At 41.7% G+C, this 19607-nt stretch overlaps 1 protein-coding gene across 2 annotated transcripts in view; it reads right to left on the bottom strand.

The window, feature by feature from the left end:
• The window catches only part of strip2 (striatin interacting protein 2), a 43391-nt gene that overhangs the window by 13921 nt on the left and 9863 nt on the right, over nucleotides 1-19607 (bottom strand). The window contains exons 3-11 of one of the 2 annotated variants that reach the window (XM_049566788.1): nucleotides 18318-18387; nucleotides 14380-14454; nucleotides 8812-8946; nucleotides 8284-8404; nucleotides 6287-6355; nucleotides 5362-5468; nucleotides 4981-5108; nucleotides 3701-3889; nucleotides 3009-3059 (exon numbers count right to left, since the gene is read on the bottom strand). In XM_049566788.1, the coding sequence (XP_049422745.1) occupies nucleotides 3009-3059; nucleotides 3701-3889; nucleotides 4981-5108; nucleotides 5362-5468; nucleotides 6287-6355; nucleotides 8284-8404; nucleotides 8812-8946; nucleotides 14380-14454; nucleotides 18318-18387 (945 nt within the window). The remainder of the gene's footprint in view (nucleotides 1-3008; nucleotides 3060-3700; nucleotides 3890-4980; nucleotides 5109-5361; nucleotides 5469-6286; nucleotides 6356-8283; nucleotides 8405-8811; nucleotides 8947-14379; nucleotides 14455-18317; nucleotides 18388-19607) is intronic. The other variant, XM_049566789.1, reaches the window with a different exon arrangement.

Below are 19607 nucleotides of genomic sequence, written 5' to 3'. Positions count from 1 at the left end.
ACACACACACACACACACACACACACACACACACACAGATTGTCGCAGTTCAAACAAGTTCTCCGATGAATGACTGTGGCAATAGTGCAAGCATCAGGCATGAGTCAGCGTTTTGGCCATTAGTTGAGCTAGTGCAGTCGATGTATGGTGCGCCAGTGGTCGTACTAATGCTGGACTAAGTGAGGAGTATCGTGAGTGTATGGTGGGGAGGAGGGAGGGAGGAGGAGGTGACGCCGTGTTGTGAGCCATTCTCTATGGAGAAGCCATTCTCTGCTGTGTGGAGGGTAAAGCTACTGGAGTGGTTTTCTAATCAGGGTTAGGGGACAACCGCTTTCAATGACATCCATGTGAGAGAGAGGTCAACTGAAACCTAAATACGAGACCTACAGAGGAGAAAGTACGTTCATGACCATCTCAATTCACCTCCTCAATGAATGCATTTTAAGGACATTGACCCCTAGTCCAGAGTCTACAGTGCAAGGTGATTGTTGCGGCCAGACCTGGGAGCAATGTGATGAGATCTACAGGGGGGGATGCTACTACAGTATGTCTGAAGTGACTGTACAGGACGGTGGATAGTGACCGCTCCAGCACCAATGATAACAGCCAGCAAGTCAGCCCTGTCTCTCAAACCCCGCCCCCTCCCCCCTGTACTGAGCAGGCCACAGTGGAGGAGGAGGAGGAGGAGGAGGAGGAGGAGGAGGAGGAGGAAGAAATAGGGTAGAGTAGAAGAAGAGAGGGACAGTATGAGGTATTAGCAGATAATGAGGAGGGAGATGGAGATGAAAATGGTGGAGTAAGCATGGAGAGGATGGAGAAGAGGAGAGTGGGAGGACAAGGAGGGAGGAAGATGAGGAGCAGAAGGATAAAAGCAAGAAAAAGAATACAGAGGAAAACATTAAGAAGAACTGAGGGCATAAGGAGGATGGAAATAGGATTTTTTTAAAGTGTCAAGGGCAGTGGAGGATATAGGCATGTATGGATGGGGAATTTAAAAGATAAGCATGAAAGGGGGATAAGCAGAACTAAAGGGAAGAGAAAAACAGACGAGACAAAAGGAAGAGTGAGAAAAACAAAATGAAAGAAAACATGCAGGTAGTGACAATTATATTATGTGAACAGTATGACATTTTGGGAAAAGCAGTTATTCACTTTCTTCTCGAGAGACTTAGACAAGGAGATCAATACCAATCTCACATCTTTACGCTAAAGTAGATTTAAGCCTGTTGACACCGTGACGTTGCTAGGCAACCAGACTTAGGAAGCCAAGAAGCTTCTAAAACTGTGATTAAACTTTTTTGTGCAGATTAAACAAACAAGATAGTACTTGCTTATAAGTGAGCTTTAGAGGTGCTAGTTGGCACTTTTTTTTTTTTAACCTTTGGACAAGGCCAGGAAAGCTGTTTCCCCCTGTTTTTAGTCTTTTTGCTGGGCTAAGCTAAGCGGCTTCTTACTGTAGCCTTGTATTTAGCATTCAGACACAAAAGCAGTATCTACATTCTCATCTAACTCTCTGCAAAACAGCACACAATACTCTTTCCCCACCACAATTAGTACGTATATGCATTTGGTTTTTTTTAAAAGCTGAAACCCCTGCTAAAAACACCCTAAAACTTCAGTTAAAAGCCGAGTCCCACTTAAACGCAATTTTGTCCCTTTCACTAGCCCAGTGTGGCTACACATTTTGACAAATAAAGGCCTGTCTCAATAAGACAACTGGTCTGGTTGCCAAGCAGTTAATTTTTTAAATCTAAGTTCTTCTGATCTTTAAAGCAGTTTGTTGGCTACCTCTAATTATGTGTCCATTCCTCACTTACCCTGTAAGTTATTCCTATTCCTTTAGTTCGTTAGCATCCTCAGATCAAAAGAATCAAAAGGGTTTTTCATAAAAAATTATCCAAGTTGCGAGTGTTGCTTCAACAGGATAAAGTGGTGTTGTGTCGTTGTGCCAGGTGCCGTAATCCTTGGGTGTCGTAACTCTCTCTGATGCTCTGTCTGCTGGAGCAGTCTTTGTTGGGCAACAATGTGGTGTGAAATGAAATTAAAGGCCTGTCCCATATATAGGCCTGTTGATTTCAGGGATTTAAGCAAATAATAGCCCAGGTTATTAATTGAAATTTTGCGCATAGGCAATAGATTCCTTATCCATTTCCGAGTATGTCTTTCTGGGGGGTTTTTTTCTGGTGTCTAACGTTTGAAGAAAACGGATGTAGTATACAGTAGAAAGCAGCATGGAGGCCAATGACAATGTTACAGTGGTTACTTCTTTTTTTCTCTCTTTCAACTTCAGTGCAAACTAATTTGGAAAGAAGTTTGAGTGCTTCTTGGACAGAGATGGATGGAATTTGCAACTTAGATATGACAAAGAGTCATAAGAAGTAGCCAATGATCGCATCGGAAAAGACGCGAAAATTGCTGTATCTACCTGGATGTCATGTTTCTATTGCTGTGGATTGGAGCTGGAGCTGATAAATACTGGTGACTACTGCAGAGTCAAACGTCCCGGGTATTAATGCTGACTGTAACTTTTCCCACTACAGACAAAAGCCAGATGTTAGTGGGTTTTTTGTCCAGTGGGAACAGGACTTCTGTGCATTTCCCAAAAGTCTAACTGTATTGGAAATGAGACTGAGAGTAGGACTGCACCAAAACCACTTGGAGTAATACATTTCTTCTTTTCCAAAACACTATAGAATTTGTCCAGTAGTTTGAATTGTGTAGACAACATGCTTAATATTCAGAGTAATTCAATTTTGTCACTCTTTTTTCAGTGAGTGAAAAGGATAATATTTCTGATGTGTTAGTGTGTTTTTTGGTGCATCCTGATGTGACTGGCTGAGGTTTAATGACAAGAGATGAGGAGCAAAGAGAAGACAAAGAAAGAGGAAGGGGGGCAGGAAGAAAAGAAAGTAAAGAAGGTTGTGGGAATGTGGAAGAGGGGTGCAAAAAGTCCAGCTCAATGCAGAGAGAAAATGCAGAAGGAAAAGAGGGAATTTGTGGGTAAAGACCTGCTTCTTGGGAAAGGGACTGTCTCCTTCCAAGCTATCAACAAAGGCACTCTGTGGGGACACAAGGAAGAGGGGCAATGAGAAACCAGAGGGCAATTAGAGAAAGAGAGTGCCAGTCAAAGCTCTACGAAAAACAAAGCCGTCCCAGCACCAAGATCATCTCTGGCATCGCTGACTTACAACAGAGAACCAGTGATGTTGGCACTACAGAACTTTTGGAAAACCTGACCCAGCAAAGAGTTAGAGGGCGGGTTACAGAAGGAAGTTACTTGACTAGAAACAGATGATGCTGTTTGACAATAAAAAGGCAAATAATGGAAAAATTAGTCTGAGGTAGCATTTACAATGCCATGTTAGTGATACAGCTCAGTTATACTGTAGGGTTAGAGGTACCACACACACTTGTACCTTCTATAACACTGTCTAACATATGGTTTTAGCTACAAACACACTGAGAACACTCTAGATCCTTCTTGTTTTGGATGAGTGTTTCAATGAATGCATATTAAAATGTTGCATTTATGCCCCCTTGTCTGGTTATGTTGAACTTAAATGAGTAACTGTATTTGAAGTGTCACGTGTGTGTGTGCAATCAGATAAGGAGTACAATATAATGCGTGACTGTACAATAATAACACACTACTGATAAGGTCTGAATGTGCGTGGTGGGCGTGCACGTGTGGGGTCTGTACCCTGCGGCTGCGGCGACCTCTCTTCTGCTGCTGCTGCTGTTCGATGAGCTCCATGGCAGAGGCCGGGGGCGAGGCCGCTCTCATGGCCCTGACCACCTTGATGCTGTCCTCCGGCAGCGGGGGCAGGTTCAGACGCTCCCTGCCTCGCACCTTCATCTCCTGGAGCTCCTCGAAACCGCCCAAGGTGAACTGGAAGATAAGGACGGAGGCAGAAACACAGTGATTCACAGGCTTCTGTGCAGTGAATCAATGTCTGGAGAGTCAGGAGGAACAGAACGCAGGTGGATGTATCGTCACCAGCCTACTTATTATTATATAAAGGACATTTAAAATATTATATGGATGGGTGATCTAATCCAATGGGTTCATACCTGACGGCTGTGCATTTTGCAGCTACCAGCTACGCTCAGGTCTAACTGCTCTTTTCACAGTGAAAAAAATTCCAGATTTCGTGTACTTCCACATTTTTGTATGTCCAGAAGTGGACTGAGAGAGAGAGCATTGCTATCTATCAGAAGCAAGTTTTAAGTTATTTTTATAACTTCCAAAGAGATTTATGTGCATGATATATCATTAGCCCTTTTTAGATAGGAATTGTGCAAATTTGCAGGAAAGCCCAATCAGTCTTTTTTCAGCATTGGCAGTATAAAAACAAAATCACGGAGTGCGGCAAAATACTGCCTACCTAATTTTGTTCATACAGAATGCGCCTGTTTCGGGGCAATGGGGGGCGTGAGCAAAAAACAAAACGTGTAGCTCAGCATGTGACGTAAACAGTGACGTGGGAGGGAAGTGGCGGCTGGTCAATCCTTCCACGATTCTCTTGTAAGTCAGCCCATCCTTCACTGTTCCGTCATCTGACGGTTAATGGCTTCTTCGCTTGCGAGGACAAGGAGGGCGCGCAATACCTTGTCTCCCCAGTTGCTCATCTTTAAAGTGCTGGCTGTCAGGTTTGCCTTTCCCTCTTGCTACTAGCTGCTCGCTAATTCCTGCTATCAGCTGTTTCCTGTTTATCCACCGCCAGTGGCTCGCACGTGCGGCATCATCAACAGCTCCTCCCACAACTCTTCAACAGCCCCTCCCGTTGCGGAAGGCTGCCTCGGTCTGTTTAAACTAAAAGGGTATCACCAATATGACTACCCTACGAGGCGGAAAAACTTGCCAATGCGGCTCTGTGTGTCTAAACGCTCGCAGCTTGCCGGCAAAACAGCCCAACATTCACGGAAAATCTGGCAGTGTAAAAGGGGCTTATGTTTTAAGGGTTATAATGTGCTACTAACCAGTATTGTCTTCCAGAGCAAAAGCAGTACTTTCTTCATGGGGAAATGCGGGGCGTTCATGCTGCAGAACTTGGTCACCATGGTGAAAAGGAGCAGGGCAAAGGGCTCTCCATTGTACAGAGGTGAACCTGAGAGGGTCAAAGGTCAAAGTCAGTGTTTCTGAATTGGATACATGAATATAATAAAGTGCCTGTTACTCTCCTGTGCTTTCAAGATACTGAACGATGGCCATGAAGCAGCAATTTTTTTAGATCAAAGAAACAGATCTCAATAAAAGTACACAACCGCTGCAACAATCATATTTCAGCACAGTGCCCTGTATTTGTTCTACACACACACACACACACACACACACACACACACACACACATACACACACACCTAGCTCATTCTTGAAGGCTTCTCTTGCTGCTATCCACTCAGGTCTGTCGTCCTCTGTTTGGACTCTAATGGTCTCCACCATCAGATACATGATGCTCAGTAGTACTCTGCAAGGAAAAGACACACACAATTCTCAGCTTCATCGTGTGTGTGTGTGTGTGTGTGTGTGTGTGTGTGTTTGACCAGTGACTAAATCAATAATAATAGGCCTTAAAGGTCCACAAGTAAGAGAGACAATAATACAATGGAGGAAATGATGAGTAACAATGAGAGAGAAGTCCAAGAGGCAGAGAAGGACTGCAGGCAATCTGCTTGTGCATATGAGTCTGAGAGGAAGTGATTTGTACTCTCTGCCAGGACAATGCACCACCCATTCACAATTACCTGATGTAAGTCAGGCGGTGTTTTATGCATTAAATTCTTTGTTCGCTCGACAAAAGCCTCTCGGTTCAAAATAACTGTAATGGTTTTCAATTTTGTAACAGCAATTAGGAGCAAATCTACTCCTCTAGCCTGTAATTATTTACAAGTGTTCAACTGGGGAATGCACAGACGGAGCGCCGTGTGTGTGTGTGTGTGTGTGTGTGTGTGTGTGTGTGTGTGTGTGTGAACATATTTGTGTGTGTGCAGAGGGGTGTTTTGCTCAAAAATCAAGTCCATTAAGCAGGCACAGAGATGAATATGAGGGAAAGGGTAACAGACTATAATTAAATGTTGCAGATTAGGTGTGTGTATGTGTGTAAACATGGCCAGACGACAGGAGGGTAAGTGTGAGAGATACTGAGGTGAATTCTGAGAGAAAGCGCAGGACAGGAGGTATAAATTTGAAGAATTGGAAAATGTTTTTGTACTTATTGGCTTTACTTCTTATATGAGGTGAGAGGAATGTGCAGCAGGCTGTGAGTCATGTGGTTATATGGCTTACCTGAGCTCTGTGCTGTCTGCGAGAGAAATGGCCGGCTTCCTCACTGCACTGCTGCACGCCTGGTTGTTACTGCAGACACAAATACACAAGTAAATAACTGCTTCGTTTTAGTGGTTTATTGGGAAAAGAAGAGCCAAGCCTGTGCATACACACTGTTAATGACCAAAACATACCAAGGACATAATGATCTAGAGTTTTTAAATACACACAACCAGACTGTCATTTTTAATGCGGTGCCTTTTTTTTGCTTTTTGCAAAACCAGAGCCATGTGTGCGTTTGCCTGATTGGCTTGCTAACACTGCTTTGCCGTGCAGTGTGTTGATAAGCCACAATGCGCCACGATGCCTCAGAGCAGCTTATGTAACAACAAAGAAGTGCTGGATCCCAACTGAGGCTGACACCAGCAGCAACAAAAGCAGACTTGAAGGAGCCGCTGCCACACAGTGTCCTCAATGAAGGGTTTGAAGCGCGGATCACAGACGGTGTTTACTGTATTCCAGCATTTCAGTCTCTCCCTCTCTATCTCAGTGCCTTTCTATCCCCACAAACCTTGACAGGGAAGAAGTGGATGTGCATGAGAGAACTTTGATCTCGTAAGTGAGAAAGAAAACACTGACTCTTTCAGGGCTCGAAACTATGACCTTTCAGTAACATGACAACCATCAGGCCATGGGACACCTCCAGATTTCAGAATAAAGATTTCCTTCATCTGGGAAAAATAATGTCACTTTTACCTTGTATTACAGCCCCCTCCCTTCCTTTATTGCTGCAGGCCTTTGCCAAAGGGGGAAATACATTTTAAAAAGATATGAACTGCTTTGCACTTTCCTGAAGGACAAGGTCTGCCCTGTCTGTATCTTATGTGCCTTTCTTTTACCCTCCATTGTAAATACATGAGCATCATGTAGTCTTATCAAGCAAAACCATGGTGAAATATACATTGCAGCATTATTGTTTGTATCAAATATAGACTGTATATAAAGATGGACGACATGACAGCTCCCAAAAAGTGAAGCCAAAACATCTCATTTGCTCCCAAGTGGCTGGTTGCAGTATAGATAATGAACCATGCCCCCTCCACATTAGCAAAGATCAAAGTACACATTTTTTGCAAAGATGGTTTCTGTCATTTTAGGAAGTGCTGTGTAACGGGTAGAAATATCTGTATAAATTACCGGGTATGGGCATGGGTAAAAATTAACTACATGCGGGCAGGCAGCTGGTGAGTAAAAAAAAATGAAAAAGATGCAGTATATGTGTAATATTTCAACATCTAAATCACTATTATCAAGCTTCAATTCCTTTTATTTTGAAAGTCAGTGATAAAAGTTGAACCTTTGACTCCGTCATCACATTCGTCACCAACGTGGAGGACTGCAGTGATTAAACTTCGCAGCCTGGATGAAGTGGCAGTCTACTTTGAGTTCAAGACACCCAAATAGTTATAGATATTGAGGTTTAGTGGAGGTGGAAGGAGCATGCTAAAATGTTTCCTAACCTGGCAGCAATTGCGCCAAATGTTGTCGCCATCTTGGCATCGAGGGCAGCCAGTGAAAGAGACTTTTCCTTTACTGGATTTTTATTTCAAGAACAGAGAACCCAGCTTAATGTGAGTGACTGTAGTCTGGGTATGTTTAATCATGAGTGTAGGTCGAGTCACGGGACTTAAACTAACGGGTGCGGGCAGATGCAGCTTTGACATAGACATAATGAGGGGTTAGCAGGTCGGTTCTGGTACTGAGCTTTACAGGTTTGGGCAGGTGCGGCTTTTCAAAAATGGACCCATGCAGGACTCCTGAGATGGCAGCATAAGATATTTTGGCTTCATGTTTGTTCAGTGGAAGAAAGAGGAGATGCACTGTCCATCTTTTTTTAACAGTCACTGGTATCGAAGAAAAGGTGGCTGTGATGGCCATTTCATTCTACCTATTAAAGTAGTGCAGAAAAGTTCTCAGTGACTCATATGTCCCCAGGATATTCGGCGTGTCATACTCACTCTATCTCCATGCTAAGCAGCTCCAGCAGTGCCGTGAAGATGCCCATATCGTAGAGCAGAAAGACATTGTGTCTGGACCAGTGGAGCACATCCACCTCTGTGTCACACTCATCAAACACTCCTGGAGAAAAAAGGTGTGAGGGGAAAACAGAACACAATAAGTGTGATATATTAGTTTGGTTGTTATATTTCATGTTTCCAATTTGTCCGTACTTGCTTCTGGGTTTTTCAGGGGATTTACCAACCGAATGCTTTTAAATAACATACACAAAATATGTGTTAGACGCTGTATAAATCATACTTTATACTATACGTGAAGTTCTGAGGAGCAAGGACTGTCCATTATCATGTGCAGAGCAACCATACAGGCTTTTTAAACAAGGCTGTATTTAATATGGATAACTTTGAAAAGCTTATTTCTTTTAAAGCAAAAGGAGAAGCAACAGTAAAGATGTACTTTTCCTACACTTTCAAGACAAAATATTTGCTGCAGCCTAATGCTAGTGGTATTGTACTGGGCCTACGCACCCTGCGCCAAGTAGAGGATGGCCCTGGCCACCTTTAGCCTCTTGTCTCTGTCTGTCACCTCCAGCGCATCCAGCAGCCTCATCACATACGTCCTCTGCTCTTCCACCGTCAGCTCGATCCACCTCCTGCCTCGAGCTGCAGGAAGGACACGACAACACAGCGGGCAAGGTTATTTTCAGAAGCACTTTTTTTTCCAGTATCTTTTTCCTCTGCCTTAGACATTTCAGTGTAGGCTACAATAATATGTCTCCAAAGTGTGTATTCTTTTGGCATTTTTCTTTCATTAAAAAGCGAGAGGTTAGAGACAGATAGGGAAGAACTCGCGCAGTATAATCCAGGTCTTATTTATCCAGTTCAGTACATCCCAGACAGACAGCCCTTTCCAAAGGGGAACTGTACTTAAAGTGAAAATTGCCTATGCTCTCTTCAAAGCCAGACTCCACTGACGAAAAAAGTATTTTTACCTTCCTGAACATGAAGATTGCTGGCCTACCACTGCCTTGATTAGATAGTTTAATGGTGTCATTGTATGACTTTCCTGAATCCGAACTAACTCTTAAAAAGCAAAGTCACAAGCACAAGGGTGGTTTATTTATGAAGTACTGAGCTCTAACAGTAGCAATAAAATGTTACAGCAATTTTTACCTCCTCAAACTAGCAAACATTAGACATTATTTAACTGGTCATACCAGACTAAATAAGACTGTGACAGCAAAACCTCTGTGTGTATGGAAATGATCATTGAATTCAGCTTTTCATTTGTAAAAGGAAGATTAGCATACTCCCGCCCCTGGACATTGTCATTTTGAGATTTAACCCAGGCCCCAAGGAAGTGCACCAGGCCTTGAAGACAATTTTCATAGTGGCCAAACAGTGCAATTTCCAGGGTATGTCACAAAAAAATGTTTTCTCATAGACTTACATAGGGAAAAATACATCTATAAATCAGTGGATACATTTTTTTATCACAATCCCTGCGAAATGACTCGTTCAACTATCAAGATTTAATCCATTTGGTCCGATAATATTTGCAAAGTCTAAAAGAGCTGCAAGATTAAATTATTCTATTCCTTATTCAAGTTAAGGGAGTGCTAAAGTGGAAGTCAGCCGGCTCAGGCGCGCTCATGTTCAGCAGCCTTTAAGTCTATACCTTTTTTGGCTTCATGCACCACTGAGCAACTTTCATAGGAATGAACAGGGTCCACAATCTATGATTTATCCTAGATTTTTGTAGTGTATGGTGCACGTAATTGACAATATGGCAACAAACAAAACATAAAATTCAGTAATTACGGACAGTTTGACCACTTGTAAATTTTATCAGTTACTTCCCATCGGTCATCTCTTACTCTTAATCATCTAATTATCATAGTTATTAGCTAGCTGTAGTTATCTTACTCTTTGGGTTTCTTTAGTTATCAAACTCATTAGCTTACTGTTGTTACTTAGTGTACTCTTTAGTTTACTGTAGTTAAACCTGTTAACCTGCTATAGCTACTGTACTTGTTAGCTTGCGGCCATTACCATACTCGTTAGCTTACTGTATTCAGTGTACTCGTTAGCTTACTATAGTTATCAAACTCGTTAGCTTACTGTAGTTATCATACTAGTTTGTTTACTGTAGTTATCATCCTTGTTAGCCTACTATAGCTGCTGTAACGTTGTTAGCTTGTTGTCGTTATCATACTCATTAGTTTATTGTGGTCATCATACTCGTTATCTTATTGCAGTTATAGTACTCGTTAGCTTACCGTAGTCATCTTATCTGTTAGCCTACTGTTGTTATCATACATTGGCTTACTGTAGTTATAGTATCCGTTAGCTTACCATAGTCATCTTACTTGTTAGTCTACTATAGTTATCATACTCATTAGTTTACTGGAGTTATAGTACTCGTTAGCTTACCTCAGTTGTCTTAATAGTAAGCCTATTAGAATTATCATATTCGTTAGCTTACTGTGGTTGTCATACTAATTATCTTTTGTTCAGTCACTGTACTAGTTATCATCTGCTTGAATACATTATGCCACAGTGTAAAATATACTATAATGTTATTAAGAGCAACAGTTAAACACATAAAGACACCTTTCCAAGTTAACTGCAAGTCTGCATGTTCTCCAATATGGAGATGCCATTGTGAGGCCTCATTTTGAGAAGTGCTTGTATGCTGCTGTTTTCTCCGAGTTTACTCCCTGTAGTGTTATGTCATTACTCTAACGTTCTGCACGTCACCTCTCGTCTCTCCTGTTTCCCTCACCCATGCCTCAAATATTAAATTGTTTGACCTCAGACTGTTCAGGAAACTGTAACCTTGAACTGGATGTCCACAGTAATCATGTTGTAATGTGTGTGTGTGTGTGTGTTTGTGTGAATAGAGACTGACTGATGCTTTGATGTTTCTGTTACTAGTTTTTAACCTTATGTTCAGGCCCACTGGATCAGCTCTGGCAATATCTAATAGCTAGTGAGTGTTGAAGCACACAGAGCAGTAATTAACAGAGTCAGAGGCACCACACGGAGAAACCAGACGTACAGTATTCATGCAAAAATGAAGCATTTAAAGAAATGCACGCCTTCTCTGGCACGAATTCAAGCCTGATTGTTTTTAAAACAGTCTAAGTCTTCTATTCTTGGACTCTTCATTTGATTACGCGGACCTAATAGGCATTAAGCAGTGTAACATCATGATCGGTGGAGCTCAGTGCTTCTTCCACTTAAGATATTCTGACTTGTGCTGTCTACTCAAGTCAGGAAGACAAAACGCTTTCTAATTCCAGCAGTGTCTCTGAAAAACGTCCTCTTCTTCAGCGAAGAGCTTAAATTAGACATGTCGTGATAATCACAGTGATTTTGTTGAGTGACTGATTAGGGATTTATGGGTAGTGGCGGTAAACATTGATGAGTACACTGTCAGCAGCCCTGACATATACACACATACACAAAGAGCACAAGTCAAACAGGAGAACCACCCACTTGACAGCTAACATACAGTCTCACTAAACACACACACAGATACACACTCGCTAATGAAAAGACTGTAACGCAAAGAGGCAGCTCTGCGATCTATCTCTGTAAAACAGAAGAGCTCTCATTTAATCCTGCTATTCATTACCGCTCAGCTTGGAGAGGAGGTGTGACAGATGAAGAGGATGAAGCTTGTCTCGTTCTTTTTCTAAACCAAATGGAAAGCTGCCACAGTAACTTGAGACCTTTATGGCTTCTTGTCTGTTCTCAGATTGATATTTGTGACATGTTAGAACCTGCCTCCGTTGCAACCAAACACAGCGGAAAAACTACAATAAACTATGATTCTTTACTTTCTCTTTTAAAAATATTTCACTCAGAATCAAACCTGATAAAGACGAGACAGACTGACTCAAAATATCTGGCAAAGAAACGTATTCAAGCATAATCTCCTGTCAGACAGTAACTCATGTTGGAAAAGCTGCTTTGTTCTCGCTATCCAAATATTAATCACATGGTTAGGATTGGCCCTCTTCATTCTTTGAACGGCTTAAAACAGCAGAGCTTTGATGTGCCTGGTCACCCTCCCCTTGCACAGGTCGGCTTAAAAAAAAAAAAAAATTACAAAAAAAAAACAGCATCACACCGGAGAGCAACGCTGGCTTGTGTTGCTCTTCAGAGGTGAGAAAACTGAGCTGAACTGAACACATGCACAGCTTTTAGTGTGAGGTTGATAAATACACTAGAGAGGTGAAATGGTTTCATGATCACAGTTGTCATAACCTACATGTAAAATAACAATTTTGTGATCTTGAGAATGCTATGTGACATTATGGGAATTTTTCAGTAGAACGAAAAAAAAGTAAGCCATTAAGTTACGTTACAGCACCAGCGGGAGTTTCTGACCGCTAAATACTGCAGCAACTCAGGCTGGGGAAATATGATGGTATATCACACAACGGTAGAAATGTGTCCACCAGTACAGACTTGCCGATACTGTTTTGAACACAGAAGCTATCAAACTTGGTTTCATGGATGTATCGAGAGAACTAGATACAGTGTATCCCGATTCCCGGGTATAAATTTGATCTTCTGCACCGTGGGACCCATAAAGCATGCGCATTTAAGACTTTCCCCAGCCAAGAGGCTAACATCCAGTTTAGTTGTCTGCTAACTTGAATGGAAATGAATCATGTGGCTCTTCTAGACTTTCGTAATGTTATTGGAACATATGATCACATCCTGATAGTTGAAAGGATTAACTCTTCAAAGCCTAGTGCTGTTCATAGAGGCTTGCTAAGGCTATGCAAGCCCCTAGGAACAGTGCCTGACTTCGAAGCCAATTTGACAGATTGGCCAAACTGAGGAATTACAACTTCCAGGTCCATCACGTGATGCCACTGGGCTCAAAAAAACTTTTTCCCATGGATTTACCTTGTAAAAGTGATGTCTGTAAATTGGTGAATGAATTTTTTTGAGCGTCACAACCTCCCCACAAAATGATCAACATAATTTAATCCATTCAGTACGATAAGATTTTGAAGATCTAGACGAGCAGCACAATTCATCAAAAAAATCATTTAATCCCCATAAAAGCAGTGAAGCTTGAAACCAGAAGTTAGGAGCTTGGCCAGCAAAAGTCTCTACTGCACTTGCTCTGTGGAACCAACAATCCGAAAGATGTGGGTAATTTTATACCCCAGAAGTCAAACTTTTTGGCTTTAGGCCTCTGAGCAATGTTCATAGGAATGAACAGGTTCCTGCCTCCAATGCTCTATCCAGTTCTCTTATACATCCATGGCAATATGTAGCAAATCAGGGCTGGATCCTCGTGTGATCTCGTGATTCTAGCGTGATCATGTTTATCCCGCTGCATGACAGTAACATGATTTGGGCAGACACGTAGCTGGAGAGTGAAGTTGTAAATACAGAAACCTGTAACACTTGAAATTATTGTTCTTAGGAACCTTAAAGCTTTTAGTATTAAAGAATTCTAGTTGGAGTCTTTTGTTTTTTAACAACAGTGTTGTCTCATGTGAAGCAGTTGTTTTCGACCAACACTGACTGCTGTGATATAAATACACCTGTACTTTATCTATTTATTCATTTCACTTGCAAATGCTCTCAAAACACATTATATCAAGTGTGTACAGTGTCGCAGAATTGTTTAGTTAACCTTCACCATCTCACTTATGGACGCTGTTATCAGCACTGAACTGGAGCCAACAGGGACATTCAGAGCTGCACAATAGGACTCCGTCCTGCTCTGTCAGTCAACAGCAGTCACACTGTCGGAGGAGCCGCCAAGGTCCCCGTGATAATCAATACAACTGGCTGTAGACTTCAGTGTGTTGGCTGAGACTATACTTGGCTATGCAATATCATTGTGAGCATTTGTTACAACAATTTTTGTCTTAAACACACTATAGACTCAGCTTTTACTCCCACTTCACCTGAGCCACTGACAGTGAGGGAACAAAGCACCTGGTATCCTACAGGTGATCTAAACACATTAAAGGATGTACAAACAGCTTATCTACAGCCATTTAACACACACACCCACACACACACCCACACACACACACACACACACACACACAGTACCATGGCTCTTGAAGTCCTCCTCAAAGTAGTCTCTGTTGAGGGCAAACTCTGGCTCCTCTGTGTAACTGTAGAGCTCTGCAGACAGAATACAACAGAATTAGAGCTGAAAACATAAATCAAACAAAAATCAGAATTTGAATCACTAATTATTTCGCTAATCAATTAAAATTGAGCCTGTAGCCTGTAATTTACTGCATTTTTTATGATTATAAATACCAATAAAGATATTAAGCAAAAAAATAAACAAAAAAAAATATCTGATCGTTCTCTGCTGACAGCTGAATTTGCCCCTTTTTCACAAGATCTAGCGATTAATCAGTGGATAAAAAAAAAAACTAATCAACAGATTAACTGATACTGAAAAAAAAAAACGGTTAGTTGCAGTCCTCAATAGCAAGAGTAGAATAAACAGCAGAGTAAACAGGAGGAGCTTAACTCCTGCAGGTAAACCGCTCTACCCTGCAAAAAACAAAACAGACAAGCTGTCTCCTCGGTGGTGATCTCATCTGTTTCATGCACAGTCCAATGATGCGTCACGTTGCCATGTTTCTCCTCCTGTTCTCAGAGCGGGCATCACTCCTCGACCCCGAGGAGCTGTCGCTGGAAAGCCACTGTGATTGTCTGTCTGTGTCTGTCTGTCTTTGTGTGTGTTTGCCAATGTGACTAACACTCAGCTGTCGCTTGCTGTCAACCAGGAGGACAATCATTCTGACTTTAAATCAATGTTGTTTTTCAACGTTTCTCTCTGCACATCACCTAACTCTGAGGGAAAAGTTGGTGCTGGTGAGGAACATACATCATGCACTTGAATGAAACTATTACATCAAATCACAATCAGAAACTTCTATTAGCATTGTTGAATTCATTTATGCATCTTTGGGCTTTTATAATTCAAGGTCCAATTCACACATGAGCTGTTATCAAATACACAGATGTCAGAAAAATTCAGTAGTTCTGAATGTATAATCATAGCGCTTACGATTACGCATAACATTAGTCACACAGTGTGTCCTATGTCTGGAAAACATGTCAGGACCAGAGGATTTTGTTCTGCGCCTTTAGCAGCGTGTCAGCTTGTTGTCTTGTTTTCATGAATAACAGTGTAACATAAAACAGCTGAAAGAAACCTGAGGAATGCACAGGCATAATTATATTTTCCAATCAACAGCACATTGTAGTCTGTATGCTAAGTGGAAACAGAAATATTACCGTGGGAGTCATTTATAATGTTAGCTGTAAGTCTGACTCAGTTTGGCATGAAAAGAGAAATCGGATAAAAGCTACTGATTGTGCAAAAAGGCAAGGAACCAGGCCAGATGAGCGCATGAAGGTACATGAAAACCAGATTTACAAATCTGTGTTCAAACAAGTCTATAGCAGTGATACTCAATTAGGGGCCCATTAAAATAAATTGATTTACAATGGGATTTTTTTTTCTTTTTACATAAATAAGGTGCCTGGGTGCATAAAAAGCATCAAAATAGAGCTTGTTCATCAAAAAAGTGCCACAAGTGGGTCCTTGGACACTCTGAAGAGGCCCTGAATGTCCACCAATGCAAGAAATGCCCTTGTGTACACCTGACCTGTGCAGTGTTTTTGTGACCGGCCCTTGGCTACCTCTTACTTTGCAAAAGTGGCCCCTGGGCAAAGCAAGTTGAGTATCCCTGGTCAAAAGTTATGCTAGCACTGATGACGGTAGATTCTAGACTGTACATAAGCACAGCCAGCTTTGAGTTACATGCTTATTTCAGCATCCTTACATGTTCATTAAAATAGTGCTAACATGCTGATCCTATACTACATATATAATTACAGTTTAGCGTGTTACCATGCTAGCATTTACGAGGGTGATGGGTGATTACCTTTGCAGGTATTTGGTCATAAACTAAAATACTGGACAAATTTTGACCTGATGGTGGCACTATGAAGGAAAAGTCCAGAGATAATCAAATTCATCTACCGGGGGCCAGTAGTTCGGCAAAATTTAATCTAGATCAGAATAATTCAGCTTTGGGAACCCCACGTTTTGCTATCCAGGATCAGCTAAAGTTACCCTTGCTACCCTTGCTAGTTGGCACCAGAAATACCAGACAGTAAAACCTAAATTAAGTGACAAGTATAACTAAATGTATATAAAAATTCCACCAATTTAAATGTTCTAAAAATCCACCCTTCTGCTAGGATCAGCACAATCCTGATTTTTTGGATCCTACAAAAAAGTTTTGAACAAAACTTACTGAAGGTTTGATCTGGATCAAAACCGAAACTGGATTACGTGATCTAATCTGATTTCAGAATCCCCTTTTTTTTTTCTTTTGAATAACCCATTTTCAAGATTTGATCGGATCCAATAGCTGAAACCCAATCAGATTACTTCTGAACAACTGGGCCCTGGGGCCATTAATGTCTGTACAAAATTTAATAGCAATCTATCCAATATTCCAGTCAGAGTGAACAAACTGGTGAACCGACATTGCCATCACTAGAGCCATGTTGCTAGCATGGCTAAAAAACTAGAATTACTGAATGGTTCACACGCATCTTCCTCCCAGCAACACAAAACATCTATACAATCAGCACAGACTAGAGTGACAAATTCAGTATCTGACCAAAGTCTCCCCCTCTGTTCCTGAGATATGACATTGAATAATGGCCAGAAAAGTGTTGTATGGAGAATTTTATTTTGTCCCAGTGATGTTGACCTTTGACCTTGTGACACCCACCTTCCACTGTCTTGGAGAATGTTCTGGCCAACCTCACCAGGCAGTTGGCTGACATTGGAGGGTCGTTGCCTCGATTAAGCTCAACAGGGCGTTCCAGGCTATAAAAGCTGCCTCATGTTTTCACTCGCTCTCTCCCTCCCTACAGCAGACATCCACTCTGCATCACTGCTTTTTGCTTTTGCACCTTCAACACCTCTGCAACACATCTGACACACCTCCATGCATATTTCGATATAAAATGTCATAATTTCATAATTTTATCCTGTTAGACATTTGTGTGAAATTTTGTCACAATCAGCATAACAATATCTGAGTTATGTTTTGTGAGGTCACACTGACCTTGAACTTCAACCTCCAACCATTTATTTGTCAGTCCAAGTGAACGTTTGTGTCAAACTGAAGAAATTCCCTCAAAGTGTTCCTAAGATATCGTGTTCTCAAGAATGAGACCGACAAAGTCACAGTGACCTTGACCTTTGACCTGTAACCACTAAAATCTAATCAGATTATCCTTGCATATAGTTGGCATTTTGACAAATTTGAGGAAATTCCCTCAAGGATTTCTTGAGATATCGCGCTCACAAGAATGAAATGGACGCAAGGACAAACTGACCTTTGACCTTCAACCACCAACTTCTAATGAATTTATTCTTCAGTTTATGTGGACGTTTGTGTCAAATTTGAAAAAATTCCCTCAAAGTATTCTTGAGATATCTTGTTTACAAGAATGAGACCTAAAAGGTCAGTGACCTTGACATTTGGCCTATGGCCACCAAAATCTAATCAGTTCATCCTTGAGTCCAAGAGGACATTTGTGCCAAATTTGAAGAAATTATTTGAGTTCTTGAGATATCACGTTCACAAGAATGGGACGAACAGACAGACAGACAACCTGAAAGCATAATGCCTCCTGCCTCATGCTATTGCTGCCGTGGAGGCATAAAAATGACAAACATCCATCACGGGAAAATCAGATTGTAGTAAACAATATGAAGCACACATGGTAGCAGAATCACAAATAATTATCTTAAACTACATACATTTATTTAACCAGATAAAATCTCATCATTGAAGAACAGCACACACTGGATGCAGCGATCACTGTGTGAAAGAAATAAATGGTGCCAGTTTTTGCAGCAGTTATCAGGGACATAAATGTCCATTTTCTAATCGTGTAAAAGAAAGGTCTGGTGTTTAGCAGCTGGTCAGTCTTACCTGAGAGCTCAGCAGTCAGTGTGTCTGTGTCTCCGTACTCAAACTCCAGGTTGGGAGACTCCATGGAGCTCTGCGAAGAGCAAAACACACATGAGTTATACATTGTAGTATGACACCGATCTCAGCTAGATCACAAATGTCCTGACACCCACATGCAAACAGATACTCAAAACACACTGCAGGCTATTCACATTTCGCAACACCTACCACTACTCTGTGCTCCATTTGCGGTCACACACATCACCCACACACACTCTCCAGGCTCGTTCACGGTTTTATCTTGTGTACATTTGATTGGCCGCAGATATGCAGGCACAGCGTTGATTAGTCATTTACATTTTTTTCCTCTCAGCTCTCACTCACAGTTACAGATACTCTCAATGGGCACACACAGCTCCTGCTTTGATCAGGCTGATTGAGCAGTTAAAGGATGCTCTCCCTCACAAAGATCCAGATGCTCGGGTGGAGCAATAAACAGCAGTGAGAAAAGAGGGCGCAGGAGTCAGCATGGCCTCTTGTTTCGGAGCAGATTAGCTCCTGTGTGCAGTCGAGGGTCTCTCATGGCTCTGACTTTAGCCTCACCCTGTGATTAGCACGAGACAGACCGCACACATCAAGTTTCTATGAATAAACTCAGCCGCTGCATGCAGTCACACAAATGTCTGCTGCAACCTTGAACGTCCAATATATCAACTCTCAAAACAAGACAACAAGCCATGCTTTGATGATTAAGTGGTATCTGAAGGATTTTGAATGAAGAGCATGTGACACATGCACACACACACACACATTGAGTGCATAACCTTAGAGCGAGCAAGCAGACACACTCACACAGATTCTCAACACTATGAAAAGAATTCTTCCCTCTGAAATACTGAAGCATATCACCATATTACAGTGAAAATAGACAGGTTGTTTTCCTTCAACTTTAACTAACGTTATGAAGTAAACACTGATTGCACAATGTAATGAAGAACAGAATAATGACACCATCTGTGTTTAGACTTGCTCCCTATAAAGTTGGGTCGAGTTAGTGTTTTGCTAGTCTCGCTCACCAGACCTTTCTCAAGAAAAGAAAGATCTGGCTGGGCCGACTCTCACTTTAAGATTGGAGAAAAAAAACGCCCCGGCTGCTTGTATTTCTTTCAACCAATCACAATCGTTCTGGGCGGTGCCACAGCAACAGTGTGTTTGCAAAAATATTGCCGGGGGGAAACAGGTTTTGGTGTAACACACCCACAAAAATATCGCCTACAGGACGCGAACCATGGCAGAAAAATGGCTACATCC

This window comes from Epinephelus fuscoguttatus, linkage group LG22 (assembly GCF_011397635.1).
Source record: "Epinephelus fuscoguttatus linkage group LG22, E.fuscoguttatus.final_Chr_v1".
Taxonomy (NCBI): Eukaryota; Metazoa; Chordata; class Actinopteri; order Perciformes; family Serranidae; genus Epinephelus; species Epinephelus fuscoguttatus.
This window is presented reverse-complemented; position numbering and strand designations above follow the sequence as displayed.